The 27,075-nt window shown below is 37.2% G+C and overlaps 1 protein-coding gene across 5 annotated transcripts in view; it reads right to left on the reverse strand.

Annotated features, from left to right (window-relative positions):
• IPMK (inositol polyphosphate multikinase) overlaps nucleotides 1-27,075 on the reverse strand; it is a 66,671-nt gene that overhangs the window by 28,126 nt on the left and 11,470 nt on the right. For 2 of the 5 annotated variants that reach the window (XM_027062031.2, XM_053207650.1), the window contains exons 4-6: nucleotides 24,202-24,296; nucleotides 9,691-9,787; nucleotides 3,930-4,102 (exon numbers count right to left, since the gene is read on the reverse strand). In XM_027062031.2, coding sequence (XP_026917832.1) covers nucleotides 3,930-4,102; nucleotides 9,691-9,787; nucleotides 24,202-24,296 — 365 coding nt within the window. Of the gene's footprint in view, nucleotides 1-3,929; nucleotides 4,103-9,690; nucleotides 9,788-24,201; nucleotides 24,297-25,679; nucleotides 25,800-27,075 lie in introns of all 5 variants that reach the window. The other 3 variants (XM_027062034.2, XM_027062035.2, XM_027062033.2) reach the window with 3 other exon arrangements.

The following is a 27,075-nucleotide window of genomic DNA, read 5'->3' on the forward strand; positions in this document are numbered from 1 at the left end:
TTCTGGGGTGATGAAAATATTCTAAAGTTGAACGTGGTGATGGTTGCCCAACTCTATAAATATACTAAAACCAATGAACCATATATTTTAAGTGAGTGAATTGAGTGATGTATAAATTATATCTCAATAAAGTTTTTATTAAAAAGATACAAACACAGGGAGCCTGGGTAGCTCAGTCGGTTAAGTGTCCAACTTCAGCTCAGGTCATGACCACATGGTTCAATGAGTTAGAGCCCCATGTCAGGCTCTGTTACTGACAGCTCAGGGCCTGGAACCTACTTCAGATTCTGTGTCTCCCTCTCTCTCTGACCCTCCCCTGCTCTCACTCTGTCTGTCTCTCTGTCTCTGTCTCTCAAAATAAAACATTAAAAAAAAAAAAAAAGAGATGGGAATGCAAACTGGTGCAGCCACTCTGGAAAACAGTATAGAGGTTCCTCAAAAAACTAAAAATAGAACTACCCTACGACCCAGCAATTGCACTACTAGGCATTTATCCACAGGATACAGGTGTGCTGTTTTGAAGGGACACATGCACCCCCATGTTTATAGCAGCACTATCAACAATAGCCAAAGTATGGAAAGAGCCCAAATGTCCATCAATGGATGAATGGATAAAGAAGATGTGGTATATATGTACAATGGAGTATTACTCGGCAATCAAAAAGAATGAAATCTTGCCATTTGCAACTATGTGGATGGAACTGGAGGGTATTATGCTAAGTGAAATTAGTCAGAGAAAGACAAAAATCATATGACTTCACTCATATGAGGACTTTAAGAGACAAAACAGATGAACATAAGAGAAGGGAAACAAAAATAATATAAAAACAGGGAGGGGGAGAAAACAAAAGAGACTCATAAATATGGAGAACAAACTGAGGGTTACTGGAGGGGATGTGGGAGGGGGGATGGGCTAAATGGGTAAGAGGCATTAAGGAATCTACTCCTGAAATCACTGTTGCACTATATGCTAACTAATTTGGATGTAACTTTAAAAAAAAAAATTAAATTAAATTAAAAAAAAAAAGAGAGAGAGAGAGATACAAAAAGAAGAACCTCCATTTGTCTGGGGAAGCCACATATCCCAAGAATGCCAAATCATGCAATGCCTTATTTATCCTGTATACGTACCCTAAAGGTAATGGAAACCCACTAAAGAGTTTTTAAATAGGGAAATATGATAATTAGACCTTTTGCAATGTTTGATGAACAGACTGGAAGAGAGCAAAATTGAACTTGAGATATCAGTTAAGAGACTAGAGTCTGAGAAGAGATAACTGGACTCAAGAGGTGTTAGGGAACTAAGATCAATAGGAATGATGGATGGTTCTAAGATGCGACAGTACTACAAGCTTTCTCCTTTGTAAAACTTTGTATGGTGATGCCTTTATTGGGATAGGGAATAACAGAGATGATACTATTTATGTGGTTGTAGTTTGTAAGAGGGATGTGTGTCCGTTTTTTATGTATTCATTCTAGATGTCTTTACATTATCCCAGTATCTAGCTATACAGATTAGGAGAGCAAAGAAAAACCAGAGGCAGAAGATATATATTTGGGTGTTATCAGTGTAAGTGAAAAATGAATCGGTAAGAACAAAGACACTGCTTAGGAAGAAACAGAAAGAAAAAAGGAGGCAGTAAAATGGAACTGAACAAAATACCTCAATATTTAAAGAATAAATAAAAAGAAATGAGCTGGACAAGAAGACTACAAAGTGGTCTTAGGAAAAAGCCAGGAGACTATGTAGTGTCATGAACACTAAGAGGACAATTTCAAGAAGGACTTAGCACTGAAAGCTGCTTTTCAAAGCGAAGTAAAGTGAGTAGAGGGAGGGAGCCAAAACATAAGAGACTCTTACAAACTGAGAACAAACTGAGGGTTGATGGGGGTGGGAGGGAAGGGTGGGTAGGTGATGGGTATTGATGAGGGCACCTGTTGGGATGAGCACTGGGTGTTGTATGGAAACCAATTTGACAATAAATTTCATATTTAAGAAAAAAAATGCTATTTGGATCTAGTAACAATGGAGATGTCTTCAGGGATCTTAGGGACGTGCAAATCTGGAGGCAGGATGGAACAGAAGCCAGATTGGAATGAGTTTAAGAATACTAAATGGAAATAACTAGTTCAGTTGTAAAGGGGAGTAAGTCTCTCTGCTGGAGAGCAGAGCACAGTAATTATGGGTTTTGAGGTTTTGTTCCTGAAAAATTTGAGTAATTTGATCATATTTAAAACAAAAGTTAAAGAGTCAATAGAGAGAGAAAGACAAATAGAAGTTGAACATATAAGAAAAACAAGTGAAAATCAACAGTATTTGGTTCCTAAAGAGGTGGAGAGGACTGAGATCCAGAGAACATAGGAAGAGTTATGCTTAGACAGAAGGATGGAAAATTCTTCAACGTGACAGGAATAAAGAGGGAATGAAAGTACTTGCAGGTTAGGTATTTATATCTGTTAGCAGAAAATTAAAGGAAATCCTGTCTGATGGCTTTTATCTATTTTTTTTGAAGGCAAAGTCATCTGCTAAAAGTGAGAATGGAAAGTAGGAGAGAATGGGATTTGACAACAGTGAAGGTTAAAAAGTTGCCCAGTTAGATTCCCACGGGATGTTTATTCCTTGTTTGTTTTAATATTATTCCATTACCCTTTTTTTCTTTACCATATACCCATATTTAATTATAGTTTTCTATTCTAATTTCTTTGGTTTTATTTACAATCAGAATACCAAATTCAACTGTGCTGTTATTACCATCACATTAACAATTCATCTATAATGCTTCCTATTAACTTTCCTGTTTAAAAGTCAAAAGGAAAACCTATATATCATCTTACATGATGATATTAACTTACCTGTTTAAAAGTCAAAAGGAAGACCTATATATCATCTTACATGATGAATTTCAAAACTACCCATTATGCTTATAAAGGTAAGCAATCATTTATCATATATACAAATTTTACCTCCACACATTTAGAAGGCATACCATTTGCTTAGAGGACTTTTTTCCACATCACTTTTTAACTGTGGCATATTATTTACAAAGATAGCCTCAACAATCCTTCCCATTCTTGTGTGCACTACCATTTGTATTGCGACTTCTCTATTCCTACAATCAGAAGTGGAGTCTGTTTCTTTTCCCTATCAATACAGGCTGGCCCTGTGATATACTTTGACCTATAAAATTCCATAGACATGACAGTAAATGACTTTCTAATGTAGCTTTCAAGAGCCCTTTTAGCTCTCACTCTTGCATTCTTGGACTGTGATACATGAAGAAGCTCCAGTTAGCCTTCTGGAACATGAGAGATTACAGGGAGAAGGATCCAGCCAACAGTACCATTTCCCAGACATGAGAGTGAGGTTGTTTTAGACTGTCTAGCTCTAGCTGACCCATCAGATGAGCATAGCCATATGTGTCCCTGTGTGAGTCAGCAAATTGACCACCTGAGCCCAATTCAAACTGCCAACCCACAGAATCATGAGCAAATTTAACCGTTTTAAATCACAGCTGAAGCAATAACCTAATTTTTAATTTTCCTTTTCTATTTAAAAAAATATAGAAAAATAACTGAACATATAAACTTAACACTTTTCTCATAGCAAAATCATAATAATATCACGTTTACTTATCATGCTATTTACTTTGCACCTAAACTTAAGCTTCCTAAAAACAAAATTACCTGAGCGAGAGTCTTGCAGTTCAGCCATTTATTCATTTATTAATTACATACTGTGTGTCGGAATCATTCCAGACACTGACCATATATTAGTGAGCAAGAGATAAAAATCTCTACCCTCATTGGGGGAAATATGGACAACCCAAATCCAAAATATATTATCTTCTAATATATAGCTATTATAATAACATCTATAATTTTCAAGGGAAGAACATGTAAAAAGAAATGTTACAAATAATCACTCTTACCCTCATGCCAAGCACCAAGAACCCAATCTCTTCCATTAATGGGTACTTGCTGACCTGTTGCTTAATCTTCTCAGATGAGGCAAAAGGATCATAACTCTTTTGCCCTATCTTTACATCCATTATACAGGGCTTATTAAATTTATGGGTCACATCTTCCAGTTTTAGGTATAAATCTGTTATTAAAGAAAAACCTTAATTAGTAATAGGCAAACATATTACTACTCAAATAACTACCAGGGGAAAACAAAATGAGGAAATCTTAAAACTGAGAAAAAAGTTAAAACAAATCCAGAGTCAACAATTATTATTACTCCATCTGGGAAAAAAAAAACTGACCAACAAATTTATAACAAGTGTAAATATCACTCAGAAACTCTTCAGGAGGTTATTAAACAATATTCATAAGCAAAGGCATGAAATAGATATAAGGACATTAAAAATAACTTATTTTAAAAGCTATTCCAGAAATGTATTCCCCTTTGAGAATACAGTTTATGTCATCTATGCCTCACTAGATCTCTCAGTATTTTAATAATTTTTAAAATTCTTCATTGAAAATTAGTAATAGGAGGGGCACCTGGGTGGCTCAGTCAGTTGAGCGTCTGACTTCAGCTCAGGTCATGATCTTACAGTTCATGAGTTCTAGCCCCATGTCAGGCTCTTTGCTGATAGCTCTGAGCCTGGAGCCTGCTTCAGATTCTGTGTCTCCCTCTCTCTCTGTCCCTCCCCCAACTCATGCTCTGTCTCTCAAAAATAAACATTAAAAAAATGTTTAATTAGTAATAGGAATAAATCCTTCGCACAGAGTATACAACAGAACTATAGCTTAAGAAAAGTAAGTCAATTTAAAATATGGTCACTGCCGAATACACATTTTAGTCTTAATACTCTAAAAAGGAAAATAAATATCTTGCTTTTTAGAATATAGGCATTCATCAAAAGTTCATCTGTAAACCACTTTGGCATCCTGCATACATCTTCCCATAGAAAACCATTATAAATGGAGATTCAAGTAAAAGATTATAGAAGTCCCAGTTATTACATACTATAGCTGAACTAATTATAGCTTTAGCCTGAAAGTAGGGATCTAGCTACACTAAAGGAATGGAGGAAAGAAATTCTTCCCCTTTTTATTTGAAAGAATCTTCCCAAAGTTCTGAATGAGATCATAATTTTCACTTATGAACATGAGAAGCATTTCTCCTAAAAACTTTTTCTCAAAAACAGAATTTATCTGCTTTTTAAAAAATGTATATTTATTTATTTTGAGAGAGCAAGTGAGCGAGAGCACAAAGCAGGGCAGGGAAAGAGAGAGAATCCCAAGCAGACTCCATGCTGTCAGTGCAGCGTCTGATGCTGGTCCGATCCCACAAACCCTGAGATCATGACCTGAGCCAGATGCTTAACTGACAATGCCACCCAGGCACACCTCTGCTTTCCACCAAAGTGACAAAGTTAGAAAAGGTATGTATTTTCGATTAATTAAATAAAAGGCCACCAGACAAAAAAGACTTCACCCTTTTTTCTTTTACCTTGACCCACCAAGACTAGCATAGTTATTAAATTACAACAAAGAAGTCTGCATTGAAGCAAAAAGGAGAACAACCCTGACAGGGCTTGAGAAAGTGCTAAGCCCCTCAGATTTAAGGGCCATAAATCTTTTCACTGAAAGGATAACAAATAAAGACATAAATTTTATCCCTTAGTCAAAGGTAGACTGGGGAAAGGTTAGGACTGTGTAGAAGTAGGTTAAGTCAAGCCCAAATATGATAAAAAGCTACAGCGTAAGAGACCAGCACTGGCACACAAGGAGTATGACACATTTTAAAGAAAGCCTCTCACAAACAGACTTGTTCAATAAGAGAAAACAAAAGGTCTGGACACAGACATGGATTGTTGATAGTGAAAGGTAATGGCACAGTGAGACTATCCTGTTCAAGACTGGAACCCACCCAAGCTTCTGTGCTTTAAAAAATAACCACAACCGGGGCGCGCCTGGGTGGCTAGGTTGGTTGAGCGTCCAACTTCAGCTCAGGTCATGATCTCATGGTCTGTGTGTTCGAGCCCCGCATCGGGCTCTGTGCTGACAGCTCAGAGCCTGGAGCCTGCTTCGAATTCTGTGTCTCCCTCTCTCTCTGCCCCTCCCCTGCTCAAGCTCTTTCTCTCTGTCAAAAATAAATAAACATTAAAAAAAAAAAAAAAAAAAAAAAAACAGAGGATGGGGTGAGAAGATGGGGGAAAAAAGCACAGAACAGGCCCCTTCTGATTCTCTCCTCCCATCTCCAGCTACCTTGAGAGAAAGTACACAGATCCATCCCTCTTTCCGTAGCTGTGTAAAAATTTTAGCAACAAGGTTTATATTTCAAATATAATACTTACATTGTTTTTAATACTTTAAGCATAAAAAATTCCTATAGCAAGTTTTCTACTGCTGGAATATATTTCCAACCCTCTAAGAAAGAGGCAGAAAATTCCCAGTGTCAAAAGAGAAGAAAACAGACATATGAAATATTGTGGAAAAATTGAAAGATCTGTATTAACTAAATAGTAAAGATGAGATAATTAGTTCCTTTAAAGGAAAGACAAGGCAGAACGCATTTAGGGAGCTGAAGAAAAACTTATTTAGATCCCCTTACTGAATATTATTGATTGTATAAATTATAAGAATACAGATTCCAAGTTTCATCAAATTCTTCCCTGCCGTATCTAGAAAATCTACTAGGTATTGATTACCATCTTCATTTCTGAACCTCTCAAAAAGGGGAAAAGGCCACATAAGGAACCCCTGGCCAACTATGAAGCCATATGGAAAATCAGAGAAGGCCTTACTTCTGCCTTCCACTTCAATCATCAGTCATTTCCAAGAGCAAAATAAGCTGAAAGTAGAATTATAAGCAGAGATTTTGAGCCTCTAAATTTGATTTAAGTGTAAAGGAGAGAACAGACATGTATGCCAACTTATTTCAGTCCACACTTCCTAAAATTTGACTAGTAGCTAGATCCAGAAACCTAATAATCAATAAGGCTGATTGAGATTACAATTGAAAACTCTCAATTTGTTCAAACCTACTTGAAGATACACTTCTCTATTTCCCTAAAGAACTATCAATAAAAGGCTTTTGACAGTACATGTACTAGGCATATGTTTATACACAGATACAAATGTAATTTAATATATATAACTAGCTCAAAATCTTTAAAGATAGTATCAGCAAAAAATGTTTTACCTTTCAAAAAAATCCCATTAGTCATGCTCTAAAATTAACTAATGGTGATGACTGTACAACTCCATGAATATACTAAAAACTACTGAATTGTATAGCTTAAATGGGTGAGTTTTATGGTACATAAATTATGCCTGATAAAGCTATCATAAAAAATCAAAAGAAAAAAACCTTATCAATCAGCACATTCTTAGGCTTCTCTCAAAGTTACAATAATTTGCTGAGCAAACTGGCAGTACTTTCTACATTTTACTACTTTGGATTGTAAGAACTGTATCAAGTTTTATAAATCTCTACTCTGAGCACCTAAAAAAAAGATGCCCAAAGGGGGAATAAAAGGCCAGTTATTTCATATGTAAAATAAAGTAATGCTAACCACAGTATTCTACTAAAATTTTTAAAATATTTTTTAATGTTTGAGAGAGAGCACCCACAATGAGTTGGGGAGGGACAGAGAGAGGGAGAGAGAGAATCCCAAGCAGGCTTCACACCAGCAATGCAGAGCCCAACATAGGGCTCGATCCCATGAACTGTAAGACCATGACCTAAGCCAAAATCAAGAGTCGGACACTTAACCAACTGAGTTACCCAGGCGCCCCAGTATTCTACTAAAATTTAAGAGAATTTGTTTTCATGACCCTGTTGGCTAAACATGTACAAGTTTCCCATTTTATATTGATTTCATTTATAATCAAAAGGATAAAAATGGAAAAATGATTCCATAAACTCTCTATTAAAATCAAAGCTAAGCACCTGCATGGTGCAGCAGTTCTCATCTAACTTCTTCCAGAGGTAAAAAATTGAAAAGGAATAGGAAATTCCCTGAGGCAGTTGTTGCTAGTACTGAGCCACTCTGTACATATATACTTTTTATTCCTGTTCTTTTACTCCTTTTATTTGCATTTTCTCCTCTCTTCTTTCATTTTCCCTACTTCATCTTCTCATCTCAGTAGCACCAAATTTCCATTTATATTCAAATAAGAATACAGAGTTTTCAAAGCATTCTCACATAACATAACATGCATCTTCTCAACTCTCTGTGGTATTATTTTCAATTTATAGTAGAAAAAGTAGAGATCAGAAAGGTTAACGAGTTAGCCAAATTTCTATTTAGTTGTTCTTTAATTCACATATTTAGCAGTTTCTTAGTTCTCAAAATTTGGACATAATCAAGGTAGAAACCAAGTGTTTGACTTCAAAGTTACTGCTCTTTCTATAGATGCACAGATGGCCATTTAGTACTGAAGATGAAAAGGCTGTTGATTGTGAGCAAGTCCTTGATTTTTAAATCATATGCTAGTAATCACAAACTATAAAATGTCATTTTTAATTAAAATATTTCTCTCACCCAAATTCTTTCTGTATACCTACTTTTCAAAATAATGATGCCATTTGCTCAGTATTCTACTCCTTCTTAATAATCTTTTTAAACTGAGTATTTACTTTCTAGATGTTGAATCTAGTCCCATCCTAAGCAACCTTTGTTAATCTTTCAATGTCACTTTACTGAAGAGTCATGATTTGCTCAAAATTAAATAGCAATTAGTAGCAAAGTTTAATGGAATCCAGATATCTTACATTACAATGGAAATCTCTATAAAGTAAAGGTGGTCATAAAGATTTGTGAAACAATTTAAGGTGCTGATCTGAATCAGGGATATATGTATGTATAACATATGTATTATATATATATATGAGATATATGTATATTGGACTAAAGACAAGAAAGAAAGAAAAAAAGAAAGGAAGGGAAGGAGTAAGGAACAAAAGAAAAAAGAAAGAAGGGAGAAAGGAAAAAGAAAAGCTAGGCTCACTCTTTTTTCATATAACTGAAATACAGAATTCCCAGGGAATCATAGATTTACTATTACCTAACTGAGGATACTCACAGGGAGATACCATGATTCCCCTAAAAATGAAACATGGCACACCTAGTAAGTTAGTAGAAGGAAACCCAGTCAAGTTTAAAACTCTTCCCCCATTCATGAACCTTCTTCAATTTTTAGGCAGTCATGTTACTTGTTTAAATAAAATTTGTTCTGTCAAAGGCCTTGAAAAGGCAAACACTGCTTCAAGCATTCACTAAGAAAGAAATGCTGTGACTTTACATAGATCATTTTGTCCTCTAACCATGAAACTTAGCAGTAGTTTTTAAAAGACTGCAATTTAGAACCTAGAGATGGGGATAGGAGATACAGAGAAAAAGTCATACAAAGAAAATATTTTTTTTTCCTACTCAAAATGGGAAACTGTCCAATAAATTAGGAAAAAAGAACATCTATAAATTAATATAGTACTAAGTATGTAGATTTTTTTATTCAATTACAACAAATTGGTCATTAATGTTACATACCATTTAAGAAACTGGTTATGAAAAGCAAAAGTATTAAGTTTTCCTTAACGAAGTAGAAAAAATACTAGAAAGAAAAACACACATATATTGTTTGTATAATACTAGGCTTGATTTTATATACAGACTTTTAAAAAGCTACTCTCATGAATTAATACTAAAGGATGTATTCTTAAGAAAAGGTTACCATTTGGTGCAGTTGGAGGTGACCAGATGCCATAATATTTTGGCAAATATTTTCGTAGCTCTAAAAGAACACCATCAGTACAATCAGCAGCATAAACCTGAAATATAGATAAATAAAACATTTGCATGTTGGTTTTTTATAATGCTTTATAATTGCCCTACATATTTCTCAAAAAAAAACAATACTGTTGAATCATAATTTATCTGGTATGAGTTTCAGCTGGAAATACATTTGGAAGCAAAAAAAGATTACTGTGTATCTCCAATGAAAAACTGCATATTGTTTACAGCACATTCTTCTTCATTTAATTCTAGCTTTTCACTGTCCTTGAACTATTTTACAACTAAGTAAAATGTAGATAAAGCTTTACGCAAATACAAAATAATTCCTGTCCACAGAAACATAAATAAATTCTGGCCAGAGGAGGTTCAACTGACTTCCCTCCACCCTCTACCCACCATGGGAGGGGGGAATTCAGTATCCACACATATATACTTATTTTCACTTCCCTTATTCCTTATAAATTTGTTCTTCTTTGGCTTCTCTTCTGAACCAGTTTCAATATCTGCTTCGTTCCCTCATTAAATAATGAGTTCAACAAAATCTTTAACAACTATTTATTTCATGTCTACAAGGAAGTTATGATTTTACCTTTAAAAAAATTATCGTTTAACTTAATTAAGTCCAATTATTGTGCATTTAATTCCTTGATTTATAACCAATAATAATTCTAGAAAATACTAAAATGTTCCTGTATCCTGGAACTAGATTCTTTGTTTGTTTCCTAAAAGATGAGGGAAAGAAAATATTTTTGTTTAAAACACAACTTATAAGATATTTTATCCAACAAACTCTCACAATATGGTCTACCTAATTATCCAAAACCATTAAAGTTTATGGGTGTAAAATGTTTATGAAATCTTAGTATTACAATTCTATTTGTCAAGCCATATTCATGTCAAGTAGTTACACCTACAAGCCAATTCTACAGAATGAACTCAATCAAGTGTGGCATAAACTCACCAGATATCCATGTGATCTACTGAAATGTGAGCAGAAGTGGTATTAGTCACTTCTAGGCCAAGGTAATTAAGAGAAGGGTGTACCTTATCATCTCTCTGTTCCTGGCCTAAGGAACAGAGGGCAGAGTGTTCATGATGACATAACAACAAGATGGAGGAACTAGGTATATATCTATGTACTTAGTAGTTAAAGAAGTTGATGATATTTTTATTCATGAAAAAGATAAAAGAACTGGAAGAGTAGAGAGATAAACTTTCCCTTTTTACTTTAAATATTTTTTTAAAGTACTAGGCCTGGTATTTATTTCAACACACCGGACTAGATAACCTAAAAAACTTTTCTACTAGAGAGATGTAGGATAAAATATAACAAATATTTTCTTAAATGCATAGCTGAGCTCCCAAGGAAAGAAAGGAAATTCATAGGGGTCTATATAAGTAAAGAGGAAATCAAAAGCAGTAAGCTAAGCAGTGATGTTTGGGCTTCATAAAGGTCCACTCCAAAGACTTCAACCAAAGGATCTCTGAATTTAGGGTCTAGGCATAAAGGTGGACACAGAGGAGGTCAGAGTTACTATCCTAAAACAGGGAGAGTAAATGAAAGTCTAACTACTGAACAGTAAAAACTTTGGCATCTTCTCCCTTCCCCTACCATTGTACTCCAAAAATGCTGGGGGCAATGCTGATATAGAAAAAGATAGAAGCAATAAATAAACAACATCAGGAATAAAAAAGGAGTCATAAGTAGATTATAAAAATATAATCCAACTATATTTTACTATCACACTGACAAAAATTCAAGATATTTAAGAAACTGAATCAGTGGTTACAAATCTATCTTTTCCCAGGAAAGAGAATGAAATGAAAAAAGGATAGGAAAAAAGGAAAGGGAAAAAGAAAAGACAGACAGACATTTGGCTACTCTGATGAATTTAGTTAAGTTCTATCAGACTTTAAGGAACAAAATCCTTATCTGATACAAATTCTTCCACAAAACAGAAAAATAAATGCTCCTCAACTCATATCATGAAGCTAAAAAAAACCTGATATCAAAACCAGACAAAGAAAATATGTGACGAAAATAATAGTTCAGATTGAACAGATTAAAGGAGGAAACTCATAAAATCATTTCAATAAATACAGAAAAGGTAGGTGAAAAATATTCAATACCCATTCATATTTTAAATTGTTTCAAAATAAAGATAGAAAAGATGCTATGTATCTTCCTCTTTTTCCAAGAAGTTAATTTGACTCAACTGTATCAATGGGGGTCCCTTGTCGCTTAATGGAGCAAGACAGTGGAGGGCAGGAAAAGAGTTGAGGTCAGGTTATTTACTTCTCTAATTCCCTCCTTCTCAGTACAAGACTTCTGGTAAAGTTAACTTCCCTGGGTTCTAGTAACCACTCCCTTTCTTTGCCCTTTTAGGCCCAGGGATAGTATAGCATTATCTCTTGCAAGTGGCCTTAAACTCTAACCACACCCTGGTAAATAAACAAAGTGTACCATTTGTTTCTTGACTCACACAACAGGCAATTTCCTTAACCTGAGAAGAAATTTATAATCAGAAACTTAGAAAGTCATACTTAAATGGAGAAATGTTAACTGAGAGGAAGATGCATTCCCCCCTCCCATCATTGCTTCTATATAGCACAGAACTGGAACTACTTGACAGAAATATATGGATTCAGGAGTGCCTGGGTGGCTCAGTCAGTTAAGTGTCGGCTCACATTATGATCTCACAGCACTTGAGTTCAAGCCCCAAGTCAGACTCTGTGCTAACAACTCAGAGCCTGGAGCCCGCTTCAGATTCTGTGTCTCCCTCTGTCTCTCTGTCCCTCTCCCACTCATGCTCTATGCTCTCTCTCTCTCTTTCAAAAATAAACATTTAAAAAATGTATATATATATATATATATATGCAAAAGGCACAACAGCAACAAAAAACCCTTCCAATCACAGAACTGCTTACATAGAAAACAATTAGAACTGTTATAGTTCAACAAGATTACTAGATATAAGAAACACTGTACAAACGTTTTCATTCTTACATTAGCAATCACTGGGAAACTTACCTCAAAAAATATTATTTACAATAATAAAAAAATAAGGTACCTAGAATAAATTATGTACAAGACTTTTACAGAGTGAATATAAAATACATTCTTCAAACAAGAGACAGTGTGTAGCAGTTAAAAGCACATATTCTAGAACCAGACTGCCTAAGTTCAAGTCCTGGGCCCATTGTTAACTATTTAAATGATCTTGGACAAAAAAAAGTTTTTTTTTAAATTCAAGTTAGTTAACATATAGTGTATTATTGGTTTCAGGAGTAGAACCCAGTGATTCATCACTTACATACAACTCCCAGTGTTCATCCCAACTAGTGCCATCCTTAATGCCCAAAACCCATTTAGCCCATCCCCCCACTCAACACCCCTCCAGCAACCCTCAGTTTGTTCTCTGTATTTAAGAGTCTTTCATGGGTTGCCGCCCTCTCTGCTTTTATCTTATTTTATTTTTCATTCTTTTCCCCTATGTTCATCTGTTTTGTTTCTTAATTTCACGAGTGAAATCATATTTTTCTCTTATTTCACTTAGCATAATACACTGTAGTTCCATCCATGTTGTTGCAAATGGCAAGATTTCATTCTTCTTCGTTGCCAAGTAATATTCCTGTGTTGTGTGTGTCTGTGTGTGTATACAGACATATACATGTGTGCATCTTTATCTGTCATCAGTTGATGGACATTTGGGCTCTTTACATAATTTGGTTACTGTTGATAGTGCAGCTATAAAAATTACTTCAAATCAGCATTTTTGTATCCTTTGGATAAATTGCTAGTACAGCAATTGCTGGGTTGTAGGGTATTTGTAATTTTTTGAGGGACCTCCATACTGTTTTCCAGAGTGGCTGCACCAGTTTGCATACCCACCAGCAGAGCAAAAGGGTTCCCCTTTCTCCACATTATTGCCAACATCTGTTGTTTCCTGGGTTAATTTTAGCCGTTCTGACAGGTGTGAGGTGGTACCTCATTGTGGTTTTCATTTGTATTTCCCTGATGAGGAGAAATGTTGAGCATCTTTTCATGTGTCTATTAGCCAACCGGCTGCCTTCTTTGGAAGGCCCCTTTATCAGATATGTCATTTGTAAATATCTTCTCCCATTCTGTCAGTTGCCTTTTACTGTTGTTTATTGTTTCCTTTGCTGTGCAGGAGCAATGTATCTCAATGAGGTCCCAATAGTTCATTTTTGCTTTTGTTTCCCTCGCATCTGGAGACATGTCTAGTAAGAAGCTACTGAGGCAGAGGTCAAAGAGGTTACTGCCTGTGTTCTCCTATAGCATTCTGATGGTTTCCTATCTTACATTTGGGTCTTTTATCCATTTTGAATTTATTTTTGTGTATGGTGTAAAAAGTGGTCCAGTTTTCCCAACATTTGCTGAAGAGACTTTTTTCCATCGGGTGCACTTTCCTACTTTGTCAAAGATTAAGTGGCCATACATTAGTGGGTCCATTTCTGGGTTTTCTGTTTCGTTCCATTTATCTATGTGTCTGTTTTTGTGTCAGTACCATATTGTCTTGGTGATTACAGCTTTGTACAGCTTGAAGTCCCAAATTGTGATGCCTCCAGCTTTGGTTTTCTTTTTCAAAACTGTTTGGCCATTTGGGGGGTCTTTTCTGGTTCCATACAAATTTTAGGATTGTTTGCTCTAGCTCTGTGAAGAATGCTGTTATTTTGATAGGGATTGCACTGAATGTGTAAATTGCTTTGGACAGTATCGACATTTTAACAATATTTGTCCTTCCAATCCATGAGCGTGGAATGCTTTTCCATTTCCTTTTGTCTTCTTCAGTTTTTTTCATAAGCATTCTATAGTTTTCAGTGTATAAATTTTTCACCTGTTTGGTTAGATTTATTTTTAGGTATCTTACGGGTTTTGGTGTACTTATAAATGGGATCGATTCCTTGATTTTTTTCTGCTGCTTCATTATTGGTGTATACATTCGCAACAGACTTTTGTATGTTGATTTTAAACCCTGTGACTTTGCTGAATTCATGTATCAGTTCTAGCAATTTTTCAGTGGAGTCTTTTGGGTTTTCATGTAGAGTATCATGTCATCTGCAAAGAGTGAAAGTCTGACTTCTTACTTGCTGATCTGGATGCCTTTTATTTATTTCTGTTGTCTGATTGATGAGGTTAGAACTTCCAGTACTATTTTGAACAACAGTGGTGAGAGTCGACATCCCTGTTGTGTTCCTGACCTTAGGAGGAAAGCTCTGAAATTTTCCCATTTAGGATGGTATAAGCTGTGGGTGTGTGGGTCTTTTGTACGTAGACTTTATGATGTTGAAGTATGTATGTTCCTTCTATCCCTACTCTCTTGAAGGTTTTTATCAAGAAAGGATGATGTATTTTGTAAAAAGCTTTTTCTGCATCTATTGATAGGATCATGTGGTTCTTTATCTGTTGATTTGTGGATATTGAAACAGCCCTGCAGCCCAGGAATAAATCCCACTTGATCATGGTAAATAATTATTTTAATCTATTATTAGATTCAATTTACTAGTACCTTGTTGAGAATTTTTGCATCCATGTTCATCAGTGAAATTGGTGTGTAATTTTCCTTTTTAGGAAAGGTTTGGTTTGGTTTTGGACTCCAGGTAATGCTGGCCTCATAAAATGAGTTTGGAAGTTTTCCTTCCACTTCTATTTTTTGGAACAGTTTCAAAGGAATAGGTATTAATTCTCATTTAAATGTTTGGTAGAATTCTCCCAGGAAGCCATCTGGCCCTAGACTCTTGTTTGATTTTTTTTTTAAGTTTATTTATTTGTCTTGTTTGATTTTTTTTTTTAAGTTTATTTATTTTTGAGAGACAGCACCAAAGAAAGGGAGAGAGAGAGAAACCCAAGCAGGCTCTGTGCTGCCAGTGCAGAGACTAATGTGGGGCTTAAACTCATGAAACTGTGAGACCGTGACCTGAGCCAAACCAGGAGTCAGATGCTTAACTGACTGAGACACCCAGGTGCCCCTTGTTAGTTTGATTTTTTATCACCGATTCAATTTCTTTAGTGGTTATTGGTCTGTTCAAATTTTCTATTTATTCCTGTTTTAGTTTTTCTAGTTTATATGCTTCTAGGAACGTACCCATTTCTTCCAGAGTGTCCAATTTGTTGGCATATAGTTGTTCATAATATTCTCTTATAATTGTATTTCTGTGGTGTTGGTTGTGATCTCTTTCATTCATGATATTTATTTGGGTCCTTTCCTTTTTCTTTTTGATAAGTCTGGCTAGGGGTTTATCAATTTTGTTAATTCTTTCAAAGAACCAGCTCCTACTTTCATTGATCTGTTCTGTTTTTTTGGATTTCGATATCATTGATTTCTGCTCTGAACTTTAATATTTCTGTTCTTCTGATGGTTTTCAGCTTTACTGGCTATTCTTTTTCCAGCTCCTTTAGGTATAAGGTTAGGTTGTATATTTGAGACATTTCTTCCTTCTTTCAGAAGGTCTGGATTGCTATATACTTCCCCCTTATGACTGCCTTTGCTGCATCCGAAAGGTTTTGGAATGTCTGTTTTCATTTTCATTGGCTTCCATTCATCTATCTGATATGGGACTTTTATCTATACATAAAGAACTCCTACAACTAAATAAAAGACAACTCAATGAAAAACTAAGCAAAGGATCTGAGTAGATATGACTCCAAAGAAGAAATACACATGGCCAGTAAGTATATGAAAAGATGCTCAACATCATTAGCCATTAGGGAAATGCAAATCAAACCAACCACTGAGATTAACACTTTACTACTCACTTGGATGGTCATTAAAAAAACAAACAAAACCCTAACAAATGTTGGTGAGGATAAGAGAAATTGGAAACCTCATATATTGCTGGTGAAAATATAAAATGGTAAAGTCACTCTGGGAAACACCGACAGTTCCTCAAAAAGTTTAATGTAGAATTATCATATGACCCACCAATTCCACTTATGGGTCTATATCCAAAATTGGAAACAGGTGGGAGATGGCGGCATAGGAGGACGCTGGGCTCACCGCGCGTCCTGCTGATCGCTTAGATTCCACCTACACCTGCCTAAATAACCCAGAAGACTAGCAGAACAGAGTCTCCGGAGCCAAGCGCAGACGAGAGGCCCACGGAAGAGGGTAGGAAGGGCGGAGAGGCTGTGCGCGCTCCACGGACTGGCGGGAGGGAGTCGGGGCAGAGGGGTGGCCCGCGGGCCAAGCAGAGCCCCGAGTCTGGCTTGCAAAAGCGGAGGGGCCGGACGGAGTGTGTTCCGACAGCAAGCGGGACTTGACATCTGGAAGGTTATAAGCTAACAGCTCTGCTCGGAGAACAGGAGGGCTGGAGGACAACGGGAGGGAGAGTTGTTGAGCCCCGGACGACAGAGCTCAGCTTGTTGGGGAACAAAGGCGCTGGCCAGCGCCATCTCCCTCGCCCATCCCCCAGCCAAAATCCCAGAGGGAACCAGTTCCTGCCAGGGAACTTGCTTGCACCCCGCAAACACCGAACGCTGTGCTTCTGCGGATCCATCCCTCTGGTGGGTCTGACTCCCTCCCGGTGCCCCAGGGCCCCTCCCGAAGCGGATCACCTAAGGAAAAGAGAGCCGAGCCTGCCCCTCCCGCCCCTGTGTACCTTGCCGATCCACCCTAGCTAATACGCCAGATCCCCAGCACCACAAGCCTGGCAGTGTGCAAGTAGCCCAGATGGGCCACGCCACTCCACAGTGAATCCTGCCCCGAAGAGAGGGGAAGAGAAGGCACACACCAGTCTGACTGTGGCCCCAGCGGTGGGCTGGGGGCAGACATCAGGTCTGACTGCGGCCCTGCCTACCAACACAAGTAATTCAACAGCACAGGGGAAGTGCCCCAAAGTTCCGCACCACTCCAGGGACTATCCAAAATGACCAAATGGAAGAATTCCCCTCAGAAAAACGTCCAGGAAATAACAACAGCTAATGAACTGATCAAAAATGATTTAAACAATATAACAGAAAGTGAATTTAGAGTAATAGTCATAAAATTAATCGCTGGGCTTGAAAACAGTATAAAGGACAGCAGAGAATCTCTTGCTACAGAGATCAAGGGATTAAGGAACAGGAGGAGGTAAAAAATGCTATCAATGAACTGCAAAATAAAATGGAGACAACTACGGCTCGGATTGAAGAGGCAGAGGAGAGAATAGGTGAACTAGAAGATAAAGTTATGGAAAAAGAGGAAGCTGAGAAAAAGAGAGATAAAAAAATCCAGGAGTACGAGGGAAAAATTAGAGAACTAAGTGATGCACTAAAGAGAAATAATATACGCAAAATTGGTATTCCAGAGGAGGAAGAGAGAGGGAAAGGTGCTGAAGGTGTACTTGAAGAAATAATAGCTGAAAACTTCCTGATCTGGGGAAGGAAAAAGGCATTGAAATCCAAGAGGCACAGAGAACTCCCTTCAGACGTAACTTGATTCCATCTTCTGCATGATATATCATAGTGAAACTGGCAAAATACAAGGATAAAGAGAAAATTCTGAAAGCAGCTAGAGATAAACGTGCTCTCACATATAAAGGGAAACCTATAAGACTTGTGACTGATCTCTCTACTGAAACTTGGTAGGCCAGAAAGAATTGGCACGAGATCTTCAGTGTGCTAGACAGAAAAAATATGCAGCCGAGAATCCTTTATCCAGCAAGTCTGTCATTTAGAATAGAAGGAGAGATAAAGGTCTTCCCAAACAAACAAAAACTGAAGGAATTTGTCACTAAACCAGCCCTACAAGAGATCCTAAGGGGGACCCTGTGAGACAAAGTACCAGAGACGTCACTACAAGCATAAAACATACAGACATCACAATGACTCTAAACCCGTATCTTTCTATAATAACACTGAATGTAAATGGATTAAATGCACCAACCAAAAGACATAGGGTATCAGAATGGATAAAAAAACAAGACCCATCTATTTGCTGTCTACAAGAGACTCATTTTAGATCTGAGGACACCTTCAGTTTGAGAGTGAGGGGATGGAGAACTATTTATCATGCTACTGGAAGCCAAAAGAAAGCTGGAGTAGCCATACTTATATCAGACAAACTAGACTTTCAATCAAAGGCTGTAACAAGAGATGAGGAAGGACATTATATAATAGTTACAGGGTCTATCCATCAGGAAGAGCTAACAATTATAAATGTCTATGCGCCGAATACAGGAGCCCCCAAATATATAAAACAATTACTCATAAGCAACCTTATTGAGAAGAATGTGGTAATAGCAGGGGACTTTAACACCCCACTTACAGAAATGGATAGATCGTCTAGACACACGGTCAAAAGAAACAAGGGCCCTGAATGAGACATTGGATCAGATGGACTTGACAGATATATTTAGAACTCTGCATCCCAAAGCAACAGAATATACTTTCTTCTCGAGTGCACATGGAACATTCTCCAAGATAGATCATATACTGGGTCACAAAACAGCCCTTCATAAGTTTACAAGAATTGAAATTATACCCTGCATACTTTCAGACCACAATGCTATGAAGCTTGAAATCAACCACAGGAAAAAGTCTGGAAAACCTCCAAAAGCATGGAGGTTAAAGAACACCCTACTAACGAATGAGTGGGTCAACCAGGCAATTAGAGAAGAAATTAAAAAATATATGGAAACAAACGAAAATGAAAATACAATAATCCAAACGCTTTGGGACGCAGCGAAGGCAGTCCTGAGAGGAAAATACATTGCAATCCAGGCCTATCTCAAGAAACAAGAAAAATCCCAAATACAAAATCTAACAGCACACCTAAAGGAAACAGAAGCAGAACAGCAAAGGCAGCCTAAACCCAGCAGAAGAAGAGAAATAATAAAGATCAGAGCAGAAATAAACAATATAGAATCTAAAAAAACTGTAGAGCAGACCAACGAAACCAAGAGTTGGTTTTTTGAAAAAATAAACAAAATTGACAAACCTCTAGCCAGGCTTCTCAAAAAGAAAAGGGAGATGACCCAAATAGATAAAATCATGAATGAAAATGGAATTATTACAACCAATCCGTCAGAGATACAAACAGTTCTCAGGGAATACTATGAAAAATTATATGCCAACAAATTGGACAACCTGGAAGAAATAGACAAATTCCTGAACACCCACACTCTTCCAAAACTCAATCAGGAGGAAATAGAAAGCTTGAACAGACCCATCACCAGCGAAGAAATTGAATCGGTTATCAAAAATCTCCCAACAAATAAGAGTCCAGGACCAGATGGCTTCCCAGGGGAGTTCTACCAGACGCTTAAAGCAGAGATAATACCTATCCTTCTCAAGCTATTCCAAGAAATAGAAAGGGAAGGAAAACTTCCAGACTCATTCTATGAAGCCAGTATTACTTTGATTCCTAAACCAGACAGAGACCCAGTAAAAAAAGAGAACTACAGGCCAATATCCCTGATGAATATGGATGCAAAAATTCTCAATAAGATACTAGCAAATCGAATTCAACGGCATATAAAAAGAATTATTCACCATGATCAAGTGGGATTCATTCCTGGGATGCAGGGCTGGTTCAACATTTGCAAATCAATCAACGTGATACATCACATTAACAAAAAAAAAAGAGAAGAACCATATGATCCTGTCAATCGATGCAGAAAAGGCCTTTGACAAAATCCAGCACCCTTTCTTAATAAAAACCCTTGAGAAAGTCGGGATAGAAGGAACATACTTAAAGATCATAAAAGCCATTTATGAAAAGCCCACAGCTAACATCATCCTCAACGGGGAAAAACTGAGAGCTTTTTCCCTGAGATCAGGAACACGACAGGGATGCCCACTCTCACCTCTGTTGTTTAACATAGTGCTGGAAGTGCTAGCATCAGCAATCAGACAACAAAAGGAAATGAAAGGCATCCAAATTGGCAAAGATGAAGTCAAGCTTTCGCTTTTTGCAGATGACATGATATTATACATGGAAAATCCAACAGACTCCACCAAAAGTCTGCTAGAACTGATACATGAATTCAGCAAAGTTGCAGGATACAAAATCAATGTACAGAAATCAGTTGCATTCTTATACACTAACAAAGAAGCAACAGAAAGACAAAAAAGAAACTGATCTCATTCACAATTGCACCAAGAAGCATAAAATACCTAGGAATAAATCTAACCAAAGATGTAAAGGATCTGTATGCTGAAAACTATAGAAAGCTTATGAAGGTAATTGAAGAAGATTTAAAGAAATGGAAAGACATTCTCTGCTCATGGATTGGAAGAATAAATATTGTCAAAATGCCAATACTACCCAAAGCTATCTACACATTCAATGCAATCCCAATCAAAATTTCACCAGCATTCTTCTCGAAACTAGAACAAGCCATCCTAAAATTCATATGGAACCACAAAAGGCCCCGAATAGCCAAAGTAATTTTGAAGAAGAAGACCAAAGCAGGAGGCATCACAATCCCAGACTTTAGCCTCTACTGCAAAGCTGTAATCATCAAGACAGCATGGTATTGGCACAAAAACAGACACATAGACCAATGGAATAGAGTAGAGACTCCAGAATTGGACACACAAACGTATGGCCAACTCATCTTTGACACAGCAGGAAAGAACATCCAATGGAAAAAAGACAGTCTCTTTAACAAATGGTGCTGGGAGAACTGGACAGCAACATGCAGAAGGTTGAAACTAGACCACTTTCTCACACCATTCACAAAAATAAACTCAAAATGGATAAAGGACCTGAATGTGAGACCTCCTCAAAACCTTAGAGGAGAAAGCAGGAAAAGACCTCTCTGACCTGAGCCGTAGCAATCTCTTACTTGACACATCCCCAAAGGCAAGGGAATTAAAAGCAAAAGTGAATTACTGGGACCTTATGAAGATAAAAAGCTTCTGCACAGCAAAGGAAACAACCAACAAAACTAAAAGGCAACCAACGGAATGGGAAAAGATATTTGCAAATGACCTATCAGACAAAGGGCTAGTATCCAAAATCTATAAAGAGCTCACCAAACTCCACACCCGAAAAACAAATAACCCAGTGAAGAAATGGGCAGAAAATATGAATAGACACTTCTCTAAAGAAGACATCCAGATGGCCAACAGGCACATGAAAAGATGTTCAACGTCGCTCCTCATCAGGGAAATACAAATCAAAACCACACTCAGGTATCACCTCACGCCAGTCAGAGTGGCCAAAATGAACAAATCAGGAGACTATAGATGCTGGAGAGGATGTGGAGAAACGGGAACCCTCTTGCACTGTTGGTGGGAATGCAAATTGGTGCAGCCGCTCTGGAAAGCAGTGTGGAGGTTCCTCAGAAAATTAAAAATAGAACTACCCTATGACCCAGCAATAGCACTGCTAGGAATTTATCCAAGGGATACAGGAGTACTGATGCATAGGGGCACTTGTACCCCAATGTTCATAGCAGCACTCTCAACAATAGCCAAATTATGGAAAGAGCCTAAATGTCCATCAACTGATGAATGGATAAAGAAATTGTGGTTTATATACACAATGGAATACTACGTGGCAATGAGAAAGAATGAAATATGGCCTTTTGTAGCAACATGGATGGAACTGGAGAGTGTGATGCTAAGTGAAATAAGCCATACAGAGAAAGACAGATACCATATGGTTTCACTCTTGTGTGGATCCTGAGAAACTTAACAGGAACCCATGGGGGAGGGGAAGGAAAAAAAAAAAAAGAGGTTAGAGTGGGAGAGAGCCAAAGCATAAGAGACTGTTAAAAACTGAGAACAAACTGAGGGTTGATGGGGGGTGGGAGGGAGGAGGGGGTGGGAGGGAGGAGAGGGTGGGTGATGGGTATTGAGGAGGGCACCTTTTGGGATGAGCACTGGGTGTTGTATGGAAACCAATTTGACAATAAATTTCATATATTAAAAAAAATAATAAAATAAAAAAAACATTGGAAACAGGTACTCAAACAAATACTTTTACAGGAACGTTCACAGCAATACGATTTACGAAAGCCAAAAGATGAAAACAACCCAAATATCCATCAATGGGTGAATGGATAAACAAAATGTGGCATTAAGTAAAATTGAGTATTACTCAGCCATAAAAGGGAACAAAATACTAATGCATACTATAATGTGAATGAACTTTAAAAACATTATGCTGGGGTGTCTGGATGGCCCGGTCTCTTGAGCATCAGACTCTTGATTTCAGCTCATGTCATGATCTCAAGGTCGTGAGATTAAGCCTCATGTCAGACTCCATGCTGGCCATGGATCCCCCTTAAGATTCTCCCTCTCTCTCTCTCTCTCTCTCTCTCTCTCTCTCTCTCTCTTCCTCTGCCCCTCACCTGCTTGTGTGCACACGGTCTCTCAAAAAAAAAAAAAAAAAGTTATGCTAAACGAAACCCAGACACATATTTTATAATTCCATTTATATAAAATATCCTAAATACATAAGTCCATAAAAAACGGATTAGTGGTTGCCAGAGAAGGCTTAACATGTACAGGGTTTTCTTTTCTGTGATGAAAATGTTTTGTAATTAGACAGAGGTGGTGGTTGAAAAACTTGTGAATGCACTAAAAAGTATTTCCAGTCATAGAGTTAAGTGGATGTTAAGTATGCCCTTTTCCCCCTCCCTCACTTAGGAGATTCACAATGCACATTAGCACATTTAAGATTCTAAAAAATTCTGTAGTGAAAATAAAAACACTTACTGAAACTCAGCATTTCTGAGAAATACAAACAGTCCCTCAGTTAAGTGTTTTTTAAAATGTAGGTCAAAACCCCATTAATTGAAATCAATCTAGTGGATCAGAATAAGGATCTTTAAAAAATGAAGTAGAGTAGGGGTGCCTAGGTGGCTCAGTCTGTTAAGCGTCCGACTTTGGCTCTGGTCATGATCGCATGGTTCGTGGGTTCGAGCCCCGCGTTGGGCTCTGTGCTGACAGTTTGGAGCCTGGAGCCTGCTTCAGATTCGGGGTCTCCCTCTTTCTCTCTCTGCCCCTCCCCTGCTCACGCTCTGTCTCCCTCTCTCTCAAATATGGATAATAAAACCTTTAAAAAAATTAAAAAAAAAGAAAAAGAAAAAATGAAGTAGAGTAGAAAATACAAGACTGTATCAGTAAAGACAAGCATTTTGCTTCTTGAAGATTTTGTTTCAGTGACATATACAATATACCAGGACATGCTGTTAAATGTATTTCTTTTTTTTTTTTAATATTTATTAAATATTGTGAGAGAGAAAGAAAGCATGCATGAGGGAGAAGAGCAGAAAGAAAGGTAGAGAGAGAATCCCTAGCAGGCTGCAAGCTATCAGCGCAGAACCCAATGTGGGGCTCAATCCTAGGAACTGTGAGGTCATGACCTGAGCCAAAATCAAGAGTCAGATGCTTAACTGACTGAGCCACCCAGGCACTGCTGTCAAATGTATTTCTTACCGAGTCATCATCAGAAAACTATGAAAAACTCTTTGAATACAACAAAACAAATCTTACCTCACTTACCATATTATAGAATTCCAGCTCTCTTGGACCCCTGGGAGGTGGCTGTAACTGTTTCAAAACTGTGCCATCCGGATGTTGCAGGATACCTATAGAACAAAATTTAGGTATTTTTTAATGCTTTGATAACAGTATACCTTGCATCACAGAATAGATGTGTTCCTAAAGTTACAGATAAATCACATTCATAAAAATCAAGGGGTCTGTCTTCCTTATTTCAGAAATTTTAACATTTAACCGATACATTTCAGTGCTTGTTATATGCAAAGCACCAGAACACAAATTCCAAATATTATGGTTTTGTCTCCAACTACTACTCCCCTTAGAGAACCTCTCAAAAATTCTAATAAATAGAATATATTCCTAAATTTTTATAGAAACTCTTCAGTAACAGTCTTTCTGGGAGATGTTAATTTATAGTTAAACAAGAAGTTAAAAGCAGTAGCATAAATTGATTATACTCTTGTAAACAGAAAAAAAATACACGTTAAATGTGGAACTATATGAAGGTTCTATTGTGTAACTTTTTAAAGTTTCTCTTGTTATAAGAAAGCAACTAAAATCTTTTCCTGATTCAGATGTACAATGCACAGATAGTATGAAGCCACCAAGCCACTGGGAAAAGTGGGGGCTGAAATCAGATACCAAGCCGGGAGCAGGAAGGGACAACTTTTCATAACCAGCTCGCTCAAAGGAGCAGCCCTTACCTAAAGTCATCACATATGTACCAGCACTGGCCCTGTCTCTATACCATGAAGAATCATTCCCAAATGTATACGTTAAACTCTTAAATTTTCAAATACTAAGATTTCACAAAATCATGCCTGTTAAAACACAATAGGGCTCAAATAACCTATTTATTTTGAGAAAATATGCCACTTAGGCTTCTATTTCTTTTGGCAAGTCAGGAATTTTGAATCATTACAAAAATACAGAATTTAATCAACAGAAGCAGAAAATCTGAAGAAGTACAGTTATCAAGTTTATTTAACACCTAGATATAGAATAGAAGAAAGGTAAATATTCAGCCATATGTTAAGACTGGTTGGTAAGTAGTTGAAAGATTTTGGGGATTTAAGGAGTAATCTAATATAACTAAAAATTACTGAAGAGAAATTCTGTTCCTGAAGTTTGGGATGTTGAACAAAAAAGGCCTGCATTCCCTTAGCAATAAGATATTTTCTACGGGCTAATGAGGAGTGGTAGAGGCAAAGAAGCCCTGATGAACTAAATTCCACAGGGTCAGAGAATGGAGCATTCATATATGGGGAGTGAACCATGCTGCTTCCCTACCTTGGGCCAGGGACCTACTCTAGATACAGGTGAACCTACCATTAGGCAAATACATTTTATCAGGCAAACAGAAATCAGCTAGACTGTAGACAACAGTGTGGTGTAGCAAAGTGGTTTAGAGACAATAGTCCTCTAACACAAAAACAGACTACTTGGTTCAACAATTCAACACTACTCACTCTGCAACACATGCCCTCCAAGTTTTTTAAAGAAAGTAGCTGTGGAGGGGAAAATGGTAGCTCCAGACATTGCAGAATCCAAAAGTAAACCAAAACAGCCAAATCACTCCAGCTGAAAAACTGTCAAGATACAAAAGAAAGCATCTTGGAAGCCTGGGTCAATAACAGATTAACTGGTAAAAATGTCCATACTACCCAAAGCAATCTACAGATTTAATGCAATTTCTATCAAAATAACATTTTTTACAGAACTAAAAGAAAGAATTCCAAAATTTGTATGAAGCCACAATAGCCAAAGCTGAATAGCCAAAGCAATCTTGAAAAAGAAGAAACCAAGAGGTATCACAATCCCAAGTTTCAAGATATATTATAAAGCTGTCATAATCAAAACAGGATGGTACTTGCACAAAAACAGACACATAGATCAACAGAACAAAACAGAAAACCCAGAAATAGGCCCATGATTATATGGTCAAAGAAGGAAAGAATATACAATGGAGAAGAAGTCTCTTTAACAAATGGTGCTGGGAAAACTGGACAGCAACATGCAATAGAATGAAACTGGACCACTTTCTTACACCATACACAAAAATAAACTCAAAATGGACTAAAGAGCTAAATGTGGGACCTGAAACCATAAAAATCCTAGCACAGGCAGTAATTTCGCTGATATTGGCTGTAGCAACTTCTCTCTAGATATGGAAACAAAGGAAAGGCAAAGGAAACAAAGGCAGAAATAAACTATTGGGACTACATCAAAATAAAAAGCTTGTGCACAGTGAAGGAAACAACCAACAAAACTAAAAGACAAGCTAATGAATGGGAGAAGATATTTGCAAATGATATAGCCAGTAAAGGATTAGTATCTAAAATACATAAAGAACACACACAACTGAACATCCAAAAAACAAATAATCCAATTAAAAATTGGGCAGAAATTATGAACAGACATTTCTCCAAAGACATCTAGATGGACAGGAGACACATGAAAAGATGCCCAACATCACTAATCATTAGGGAAATGCAAATCAAAACCACAATGAGGTATCACTTTGCACCTGTCAGAATGGCTAATATCAAAAATACAAGAAGCAAGTGTTGGTGAGGATGTGGAAAAAAGGGACACTTCTGCACTGTTGGTGGGAATGTAAACTGATGTAGCCACTGTGGAAAACAGGATGTAGTTTCTTCAAAAAGTTAAAAAAAAAAAATTACCAGGGGCGCCTGGGTGGCTCAGTTGGTTAAAAATCCAACTTTGGCTCAGGGTATGATCTCACAGTTTGTGAATTTGAGCCCCACATGGTGCTCTCTGCTGTCAGGGCAGAGCCCATGTTGGATCCTCTGTTCTCTCTCTGCCCCTACCCCACTCACGCACTCTCTCAAAAATAAATAAACA

The sequence above is a fragment of the Acinonyx jubatus genome, chromosome D2, assembly GCF_027475565.1.
Source record: "Acinonyx jubatus isolate Ajub_Pintada_27869175 chromosome D2, VMU_Ajub_asm_v1.0, whole genome shotgun sequence".
Classification (NCBI taxonomy): Eukaryota; Metazoa; Chordata; class Mammalia; order Carnivora; family Felidae; genus Acinonyx; species Acinonyx jubatus.